Below are 11,020 nucleotides of genomic sequence, written 5' to 3'. Positions count from 1 at the left end.
CCCTAGGTGGATGGATTTGCGTGCGGGGGCGCGCGATGTGTGGACGGGGCGGGCCCAGCGGTGTTTGAGTGCTCCGCGGTCCTGGGAGCCAGAGACCCGGAGGAAGCGAGCTGGGTAGACGGCTTTCTCCGCTCGCGGAAGGGTGTGAGAGGGGTGTGTGGGGGTCGGCAGCTAGAGGTGTGTGCAGTCAGCCACCGGCGAGGAGCTGAGACAGTCGCCGCAGCTTTCCGAGCCGCATCCGCTTCCCGCCCGGGGCAGCTCCGGCTGGAGGGGTGAAGCGGCGGCTGGAGTGGCCGTGCTTTTGTGTCCTGGATCCGGGTACCCTCCCTCCCCTGGTGCAGCCCGAGGCAAGTCCATCGAGGTGATCACTCCTCGACGCCGCTCGGAGATCCTGGGCATCCCCCCTGCGCCCCGAGCGGCTGATACCCAGGTGAGGCACCTGAGGTGTCAGGACCTGCCCGGGGCGCGGGGTGTCCGGAAGCCAGGCGGGAGCCCCGGCTGCTTTTTGGCAATAGATTCTCATCTGTGACCCTCCCCGAGCTGTTTTCTATCGAATCTCATCTGTGATCCTCCCCCGGCTGCTCTTCCCAGGACAACTCCGGTGCAAAGGCTTGGGTAAGTTTACCGCCTCCCCGAACCCCTCCGGACAGGTTCTTTGCAAGTTTTTTTTTGTAGCTCCCCAGGGACTGAAAGATCTGGGGACGCGGGATGTCCTCCTGCTCCTGTACCAGGAAGAGAAAGTATCTAAGGAGGAAGTAGACCACTATTACTGTCTTCCTGGGCAGAACTTAGCCTTTATTTTGTGGTCTGTATCTCGAACCAGTTTGACTTTCTGTTTTGATGTGGCTACAAAAAGAGGTGTGGCTGTGGGAATTTGCCCACAGTATTCCAGTTTGTGGAAAGTTTGCAAAGAGTTGTTTAAAATTTATATATTTGAGTTCAGTAAGGCTAGAGAAAATTGGAACTTAGTATTTTTTTTAAGTTATTAGACATAACTAAAAATCCTTTCCTAACTGTCAGTTGAGAAACCTTTAGGAGACTAAAGATGCTAGTCTTGTTTCTGATCATTTCTTTTCCTTTGATTTTTCCTTTTTCTTCACTTAGTTTTTCATTCCAGTCCTGGGCACACAAACGAATGACTTTTTTTATCTTTGCAAGTGCTACATTTGATGACTTAAAAAATTTTTTTTTTGTTTTTTTTTTTTTGAAGTTGAGTGATACTCGCCCTTCTTCCGTGCTCTGTTTATTACTCCGTGCTTATTTCAGTTTTTGAATTTAGGACAGTCACATTCTTATTACCTCTTTTGTTGTTGTTTTGTTGTTTTACTAGGTTGTAAATTCAGGGCTATGACTTAATGTTCTCTAGTCTCAGGGAGGGGTCAGTATGTATGGGGGCTGAGATAATGCAGCTCTAACGGTAGATTGTTTGTCCACCATGTTTAGTAAGGCAGCGGGTTCAAGACCCAGCACACACACACACACACACACACACACACACACACACACACCTCATATTGAAGGAATGATTAAGCCAATTAATTAAGACGTTCCCACTTTACTACATTGGATGGAGTTTTGTCAGTGCTTTTACAACTTGCAAGCATTCAAAACTGAACTTTATACCCATGGAATATTTTTATTGTTAGGAAATGAAGAGTACCTTTCTGTACAGCATAATATTCTTTGCTTGTTATCTTGGTCCAAGAAGTGACATCAGAGGGGATTTCCTGAGGTGCTTACTAATGAAGATCTGGACCTGGCTTCCACTTGGAGAAGCCAGTATCAGCCATACCATTTGGCTTTTAGGTTGGATAAAGGAAACACGTTTTAAGGCGTTAGGACTTAAGTATTACAGTAATTTTTATAGGACCTCAACCTAAGAAAAGGAAGAATTTTTACAGTAAAAAAAATTTACTGTAAAAAGAAGTATGTATTAGAAAAATGACAAAACATTATAAAATTGCAAAGGAAGAAAGCCAGAATCTTGCTGTCAGTCTCCCAAACACTTGGATGAACAGACTCTTGAGTATCTTCTTCTTTTTTTTTTTTTTTTTTCCTTTTTTTTTTTTTCGGGGCTGGGAACCGAACCCAGGGCCTTGCGCTTGCTGCGCTACCACTGAGCCAAATCCCCAACCCCTTGAGTATCTTCTTAATACGTTAGTGTGACATAACACATTTTGTGTTATTTGAGGCTCTATTTTTAATTTCTAAATTAGCAGTATCAGAAGTAACTTTCCATGTCAACCCATGTTCTGCGTTGATTATAAATGGCTACGTAATGTTCCATTTTATATATAAGCCCTAATTAAAGAATAATAAAAAAAATCTTGTTTTCCTTATATGTCTTGAATACCGATGTGATTACATATCCTCTTGCTCATTATGACAAATATCTTGGTGCTTTCCCTCTAGCTCATGCTCGACGGCGAGGGGAGAAAAAAAGCTGAGGGACAATGGATGCAAAGGCCCGAAATTGTTTGCTTCAACATAAAGAAGCTCTGGAAAAGGACATCAAAACATCCTACATCATGGATCACATGATCAGTAATGGCGTCTTAACAGTAGTAGAGGAGGAAAAGGTCAAAAGTCAGGTAAAAGCCCCTGAGGCATTCTATGCTTTGACTTTTTTAAAAAAAAAAAAGATTATGGGGTTGGGGATTTAGCTCAGTGGTAGAGCGCCTGCCTAGCAAGCGCAAGGCCCTGGGTTCAGTCCCCAGCTCCGGAAAAAAAAAAAAAAGATTATTTATTTAATGTATGTGAGTACACTGTAGCTGTCTTCAGACACAACAGAAGAGGGCACCAGATCCCATTACAGATGGTTGTGAGCCACCATGCGGTTGCTGGGAATTGAATTTACACCAGTCTTTGCTAATCTGTGCTGCAAACCTATTCTTAAGTTTTTAATTTTTTTTTTCAGGCCACTCAGTATCAACGAGCAGCTGCTTTAATTAAAATGATACTTAATAAAGACAATTATGCCTACATTTCATTCTACAACGCTCTACTACACGAGGGCTATAAAGACCTTGCTGGACTTCTGCATAGCGGCCTTCCTCTTGTGTCTTCTTCCAGCGGCAAGGACACAGACGGTGGAAACACTTCATTTGGTTCGTATCCCTGAAACCTTGTCTCATGTTGTCAGGCTCATGACAACAGTGCTTGCCGCTCTGGCTGTAGTTGAATTTCTGGAGAGTGTATTTCAGTTTATACACCATGTGTGTGCCTAGATAGTTTTAAGTTCAAATTTAAATATTTATTTGTCTCCAAATCCATCTTTTTCTTGCCCAGTGAACTACTTACTGATGAGGTAGTAGCATGTATGTCCTTAATTTTAGAGCTAATAAGAGCTTTTATAGGACCTTAATTATTTTTATTTGTGTGTTTATATAGAGTTTATAGGACAGGAAAATAAGTTTTAGACATTTATATTCTTTTTTTTTTTTTTTTTTTTTTTTTTTTCTTTTTCGGAGCTGGGGACCGAACCCAGGGCCTTGCGCTTCCTAGGCAAGCGCTCTACCACTGAGCTAAATCCCCAACCCATATATTCTTTTTTCTTAACATTTATTTATTTTATGTGAGTACACTGTTGTCCTTAGACACACCAGAAGAGGGCATCGGATCCCATTACAGATGGTCGTGAGCCACCATGTGGTTGCTGGGATTTGAACTCAGGACCTCTGGAAGAGCAGTCAGTGCTCCTAACCCCTGAGCTATCTCTCCGGCTGTGGTTCTTCTGTCCTGGAGTTATAAACAGCTTCTCTAGAAGAGCAGCTAGTGCTGCTATCCACTGAGCCATCTCTTCAGCCCCGAAGTCTGTGTTTTTAAAAGGAGTTTCATAAACGTTGTCCCCTTTACATCTGTCCTAGTCTTACAAAGTTTTTTAAAAACACACTTATTTATAGTGTGTGCTATGGCGCATACGTGGGTCTGGGGGCAACTGGATTAGAACTCGGTTCCTTACACTTAGCAGCCTTTACATTTACATTTAGTGCCTTTACCTGCTGAGCCACTGTACTACCCCCTTCCCTAGCTTCTTTTTGTGGTTCTTAGGATCAACCCTATGACCTTGCACATGTTAAGTCAACTCAGGCACTGAGCTGTAGACCCTTGGTCCTTCCCAGTATTCAACAAAGACAGAAGAGGCTGGAGGGTCAGGGAGCAGTGGTGTGTGGAAGGCAGGACTAGTCGGAGCCTTCTGTAGGTTTTGGTGATCTTGAAGAATATGCGCTTGTTTTTGTCCTTTGCGTTCTGAGACGGCGTAAGGGTGGAGTTCATTTTCTAGTCATCGTGTTTTGAACTTGGAGGCTAAGCCCTCAAGCCCTGCTTGCCTGGGTTTCATGGGAGGATCACTGGGAAAGTGGTCACTTCAAAGCTTGGCTCATTCACACTTGTCTTGGATTGCAGTAAGGACAGTGCTGTGTGAAGGTGGAGTGCCACAGAGGCCAGTCATCTTTGTCACTAGGAAGAAGCTGGTCAGTGCGATTCAGCAGAAGCTCTGGAAACTGAATGGGGAGCCAGGGTGGGTCACCATCTATGGAATGGCGGGCTGTGGCAAGTCTGTATTAGCTGCGGAAGCTGTTCGCGACCATGCCCTCCTAGAAGGTAAGTGGATCGCGGTCGCCCGCACTCCGCTTTTCAAGATCTTGTTTTTATTCGAGCGCTGCAGTTTTTTTAGTTATTGTTGCTTTTAGACATTCCTGTTGCTGCTGGTAATGAAGTACTACCAATGTAGTGACTTAAAACAGCATACAGTTTCTGCCCTGTTTTAAGGTTTATTTACGGGGTTGGGGATTTAGCTCAGTGGTAGAGCGCTTGCCTAGCAAGCGCAAAGCCCTGGGTTTGGTCCTCAGCACCGAAAAGAAAAGAAAAAAAAGATTTACTTATTTATTATTTATATAATGTTCTGCCTGCGTGCCTGCACACCATAAGAAGGCACCAGATCCCATTACAGATGGTTGTGAGCCACCATGTGGTTGCTGGGATTTGAACTCAGGACCTCTGGAAGAGCAGCCAGTGCTCTTAACATCTGAGCCATCTCTCCAGCCCAGTTTTTGTTTTTGTGTGTGGTTTTTTTTTTTTTTTAAAGATTTATTCATTTATTATATATGAGTACACTGTAGCTGTCTTCAGACACACCAGAAAAGGGCATCAGATCTCATTACAGATGGTTGTGAGCCACCATGTGGTTGCTGGGAATTGAACTCAGGACCTCTGGAAGAGCAGTCAGTGCTCTTAACCACTGAGCCATCTCTCCGGCTCGTGTGTGGTTTTGTTTTTTGTTATTTTTTAAATAACTAGGTTGGAATCAAAGTGTTAGAACAGAGTCCCTTTGGAAGCTCTTGAGGAGAATTTCTGTCTTCTATCTCCCAGAAGGAGCATGCATTTCCTTAACTCATAGTTCTTCCTTCAGAACCAGCAGTGCAGAGCATCTCTTTTTGCCCCTTTCTCTGTGATGTTGATTTACTCCTGTCCTGTTTTTTTTTTTTTTTTCTGTGTGTTTTTCAAAGTGAGTCACAGGTGCTGGGGAATCCAACCCAGGGCCTCTCGCATGTGAGCAGACGCTCTACCGCCAAGTCACACACACCCTTACAGCTCATTCCCACTCCTCACACTGCTCCTGAGACAAGGTTTCCCTGTGTAGCCTGGCTGTCCTGGGCTCACTGTGTACACCAGGCTGGTCTTGAACTCAGAGATCCACCTGTTTCTGCATCCCAGGTGCTGGGATTAAAGGCGTGCGCCACCACTACCCAACTTTTTGTTTGTTTTTGACGCAGGGTCTCTCCCCAGAGCAGTCCTAGAATTTGCTTTGTAGTTCAGGCTGGTCTTGAACTCACAAAGATCTGTGTACCTCTCCTCCCTGAATGGCGGAATTAGAGACATTCACTACCTTACTGGGCCACATTTTGTTTTCTGACTTGGACTTGTTTCCCTCTTTATAAGGGCCCTGTGATTGCGTTGGGGTTATTTTATAATCCAGGATAATATCACCCCCAAATCCTTAATTATTGAACCTATAAAGTCCCCTTTACCATGTACGGTAAAATATTTACCAAAACGTGGATGGGATGTGGACGTCTTTAGGAGACCATGGTTCTGCCCAACATGGGCGTATGAAATTAGGAATTGCCTTCTGTCTTATCTGTCACAGTGCAGCCTGTTTGGCGTCCAGAGGTCTCAGACGGTACAGTGTCACTGGAGAGAAGCTAGTTCTCTAACACCGTAACAGTTTGGAGGGTTGTAGGGTTGAAAAAGGCAGGACTCTGCTTACACCTTCTTATTCTGGCATATGATGCTTTAGGGAAAGAGCGTCTTAGAAGCTCATTTCTATCCGTGATTCTCCTGGTGAATGGTTTTTACATGTATTTGGTAGCTGATATTAATTTACACAATTAATTCCACTTATTTCACTTTTTAAAAAGTTAAAGATTGTATTACTTATTTGCTTGTGGGCAAACAAAGCAGTGTGCTACAGGATTTGTGTGCCGCAGCGTGCACATGGAGGCCTGGGACGCTCTGTGGGAATTGGTTCTCTCCTTCCACAATATGTGTTCCCATATCGTGTCCCAGGATCAAGCACAAGTCCTCAGGTTTGGCAGCAAGCACTTTTACTCTCCAATCTCAGTCCTTCCGTTTCTATAAATACTTCTTTTTTCTTTTCATGCATTGCCCTGGTTAGGGTTGCTGTGATGAAATACCATGACCAAAAGCAACTAGGGAACAGAAGGGTTTATGTGGCTTTCACTTCCTGTTCAGCACTGAAGGAAGCCAGGACAGGAATGCAAATGTCAGGACCTGGAGGCAGGGGCTCTTGTAGAAGCTGTGGACAAATGCTACTTAGTGACTTGCTCCTCATGGCTTGCTCAGCCTGCTTTCTTATAGAACCCAGGACCAACAGCCTAGGGGTGGCATGACCTATGTTACACAGGCTGGGCCCTCCTCCATCAATCCTTAAGAAAATGTCCTACACATGTATGTCTTATGGAGACATATTTTAAATTGAGATTTCCTCTTCTCAAATGACTTTAGCTTGTGTCAAATTGATGTTAAATTATCCAGCACATGAATATCTTTATATGTGTGTGTGTTCATATGTGTATGTTTGTATGTGTGTGGATACACATGTGTATACCTGTGTGAGTATGTGTGTATGTGTGTACGAAAGCTAGGGATTGACATTGGTTTTCGTTGGTCATTGTTCACTTTATATGCTGAGGCAGGGTTGCTCACTTGAATCCAGAGCTCACTGGGTAAGCGTGTATAACTAGCCAATTTGCTCTGGGGATCCTGTCTCTGTCTCTTGAGGACTGGGATCATAAATGAGCCATTTCCACCACTTGGTATGTACCTGAGTGCCGGGGGTCTGAACAGGTCCTCATGTTTGTAGCAAGTGCTTTTACCTGCTGGGCCCCCTTTTTCCCATCAATAATGTGGTCACTGACTATCTTAGGGTTTCTATTGTTGTGAAGAGGTGCCATGCCAAGGCGAGTCTTATAAAGGATAATATTAAATTGGGGTTGGCTGAAAGGTTCTGAGGTTCAGTCCATTGTCATGGTGGGAAACATGTCAGAGTCCAGGCAGGCGTGGTACTGGAGATTCTCAGAGCGCTACATTGAAGGCAAATGAAAGACTGGCTTCCAGGCAGCTAGGAGGAGTGTTTCAAAGCCCAGCCCCAAAGTGACATACTTCTAACAAGGCTACACCTATTCCAACAGGGCCACACTTCTTAATAGTGCTACTCCCTGGGCCAAGCATACTCAAACCACTACAATGACTCTGCTTTCTTTCTTTTCTTTTTTTTTTTTTTGGTTTTTTTTTTGGGAGTTGGGGACCGAACCCAGGGCCTTGCGCTTCCTAGGCAAGCGCTCTACCACTGAGCTAAATCCCCAACCCCATGACTCTGCTTTCTTCAGATACTCGTGTACGCAGTCGATATTTGAGAGCCAACCGTGTGATGGATAGTTTTGGGCATGGGAGATCAAAAAAGGAAGGCTGTACATTTGAGGAATTCACTAGTGGGGGAACAGACATGCGATCAAATTACCGCATATATGAGAGACTGAAAGGTAGAAAATATAGGGTATGTGATGGCTGTACCTTTTTAAAAAGATTTATTTACTTCATATGTATAAGTGCTCTGTTTTCATATGCACTAGAAGAGGGCCTCAGATTCCATGACAGATGGTTGTGAGCCACCATGTGGTTGCTGGGAGTTGAACTCAGAGCCTCTGGGAGAGCAGCCAGTGGTACAAAGATAGAAGGAAGGAATGCTTACTTTCTAGAGGAAGAGGTGGGTGGAGGAGCTGGGAAGGAGGGAGGGTGATGTGAGGTCGGTGGAGAGGTGTAAGACATAGTGGGCAGAAGAAGGTTCAGATTGGCCTGGCAGGATCTGCCGATACTCGTCATGAATAAATGTACAACGACCCCACTGTTTGACTCTGTTCTTTTATGGTTTCTAACTATTCATTTTTATGTATGCATAGTTGCATGTGTGTGTACTCACATGTGAGTGCACGTGCTGTGTCTCATGTGTGAAGGATGGAGGATGGTTAGGGAGATTTGGTTCTCTTTCCATCATGTAGGTTCTGGGGATCCAAACTCAGGCCATCAGGTTTGGCTGTTAGTGTCCTCGTGTCTCACCAGCTCCTTCAGTTTTCAGCGAGTCCTATTTGTTTAACACTTGCAGGGAATTCAGAGACCGTTTCTGACTTGCAGTGGTCATTTTAAAAGCAAGTCTTAATCAGGGACCAAGGCGGTTTAAATGACACATTCAGTGGATGAAGTAATAAGCCTGTGAGAGATTAGCAAGGTAGAATCTGGGGCACATCTTTGTGCACACGAGGGTTTAGTTTACAACTTCTTAGCCTTTCTTGGCAATATTGATTGCAGTTTTGATAGGGCGCCCAGCCCTCAGCTCTTAGTTTTTCTTTTCTGTTATGAGAGACTTCTTGGGACTTAAGAGCTCCTTGAAACTCTCCAGAGCCTTGGAACTTTTTTTTTTTTTTAAACCTCTTCAGCTGCCAGGTACTGGTGGCTCATACCATTAATTCCAGCACGTGAGAGGCAGTGGTGGGTAGATCTCTGAGTTCAAGGCCAGCCTCATCTAATAGTGAGTTCTTGGATAGCCAAGGCTATGCAGTGAGGTCCTGTCTAAAACAAAACAAAACCCTAAACTACTACGGAATCGATTACTAAGGATATTTCAGGATAAAATAGGCTTAAGATTCCTTTTTTGTAAAGAATTATGTTTTCATTCCAATTTCACGCTGAACTTTAAAAAAGTATGCATTTAAAGAATACCTCATTTAAGTTACTCTATATGATGATGAACTTTCAATTTTAGAGGTTAAACATGAATTAAAACTTATAGATTAGTAACTTAGGAAATATATAATTTAACTACTGTGTGTGTGTGAGTATGTCTCTTTCTGTGTGCATAAATGTGTGTGTGTGAACATGTGTGTATATGTGTGTGTGTGAGCATGTGTGTATATGTGTATGTGTGTGTGTGAGCATGTGTGTACACATGTACTTGGGGAGGCCAGCGGTCAACATGTGGTATCCTCTCCAGCTGTTCTCCGCCTCATATTTTAAGACAGGGAATTTCACTTACTTTAGAGCTCCGTGACTGAGCTAGGCTAGCTGGCCAGCCAGTCACAGGGATGTGCCTTTCTCCTCAGATTTCATGCATGCCCTATTCCACCCTGGCACACCTGGCTTTTTGCATTGGTGTTAGGGATTAAATTTAGGTCCTCTTGCTTGATGTTCGTGCAGGCACTTTACCAACAGAGCCATCTCTCCTGTCTCTAGCCACTTTGCTTTGGGAAAATCCCAGGTACCCTGGTAACTCTTCGGTACATCTGAACTTAATTCATATACTTTTATGAGATCCAGATGCTGGGATTCGTTTTTAAGTAGACTAGTTTTCTTTTGAAAGTTTAACTCTTGGTTTCATACGCACACACATACACATAATTTATATATAAAATGTCAGCATGTCTTTAAACCATTTACAGTAGTGTGTATGTCTGTGTGTTTTCATGTGTGTGTGCGCCACGGTGCCTGTCCTGCTGTATGGACTTCAGGGTTTGAGCTGAGGTTGTCAGGTTTGGGCCTTACTCACTGAGCTGTTTGCCAGGCCTCTCCTGTTTTGAAAACTTGAAAGCCTTTTCTATAAGGTGCTTACTTACTTATTTCTGTCTTTCCCAACATTTCCTTGATGCCGTTAGATTATTAACTGCCAGTACGAAACCTCATGTCAAAATAGAATGAGATCTCTTTTTTTTTTTCCCCTCTGAATAAAGGCAATTTTTCTTTGAATAAATTTCTCTTGAGTGAATATATGTACAGGCCTCATTCAAGGCTAAATTGCTCCCTCTTGTGCCCATAGTTAAGATGTTTAGATTCTTCTTAAAATGTAGAAGTAACAGCTCGCCGGTTAACTAAATGCTGTGCTCTCGTGGTAGGTTTGCGGATCAGGAGAGCATTTATGGCTTTTGGTTCTTCTTGCATAAGCATTGTAATGCCCCAGTGTAGTCTTAAATTTAGGATAGGAAGGCTTTAACCTAAGAAAATGACACTTAACTGTGGGTGAGTTTGCCTGTTAGCTCATTTAGATAGTTTTAGTTTTTTTTTTTTTTTTTTTTTTTTTTTTTTTTATTTTTTTTTTTTTTTTTCGGAGCTGGGGACCGAACTCAGGGCCTTGCGCTTGCTAGGCAAGCGCTCTACCACTGAGCTAAATCCCCAACCCCATAGTTTTAGTTTTTTAAAATTCTGGGACAAGTTAAAAAATAATAAAGTTAAAAAAAAGTTAAAAAAGTGGGAAACACACTTTTTTAGTATTACAAATTGAAGTATTATAAAGGTAGAATTAGGGCTGGAGAGATGGCTCAGCCGTAAAAGGCTAGGCTCACAACCAAATATAAAAGGTAGAATTATTTTATTCAAAAAGAAGTAAAAATAAGCTAAGTATTCAGGAGTCTGAGGTGAGAGAATTGGGAGGGCGAGACTGACGTAGTCTGCA

At 43.3% G+C, this 11,020-nt stretch overlaps 1 protein-coding gene across 1 annotated transcript in view; it reads left to right on the top strand.

The window, feature by feature from the left end:
- Nucleotides 1–3: 3 nt before the first annotated feature.
- The window catches only part of Apaf1 (apoptotic peptidase activating factor 1), an 86,950-nt gene continuing 75,933 nt past the window's right edge, over nucleotides 4–11,020 (top strand). Inside the window, exons 1-4 of the mRNA XM_032911402.1 lie at nucleotides 4–615; nucleotides 2,413–2,591; nucleotides 2,918–3,107; nucleotides 4,405–4,602. Coding sequence (XP_032767293.1) covers nucleotides 2,454–2,591; nucleotides 2,918–3,107; nucleotides 4,405–4,602 — 526 coding nt within the window. The 5' untranslated portion in view covers nucleotides 4–615; nucleotides 2,413–2,453. The remainder of the gene's footprint in view (nucleotides 616–2,412; nucleotides 2,592–2,917; nucleotides 3,108–4,404; nucleotides 4,603–11,020) is intronic.

This window comes from Rattus rattus, chromosome 1, assembly GCF_011064425.1.
Source record: "Rattus rattus isolate New Zealand chromosome 1, Rrattus_CSIRO_v1, whole genome shotgun sequence".
In the NCBI taxonomy this organism is placed as follows: domain Eukaryota; kingdom Metazoa; phylum Chordata; class Mammalia; order Rodentia; family Muridae; genus Rattus; species Rattus rattus.
The sequence above is the reverse complement of the archived record's forward strand: the minus strand, read 5'-3'. Positions and strand labels throughout refer to the sequence as shown.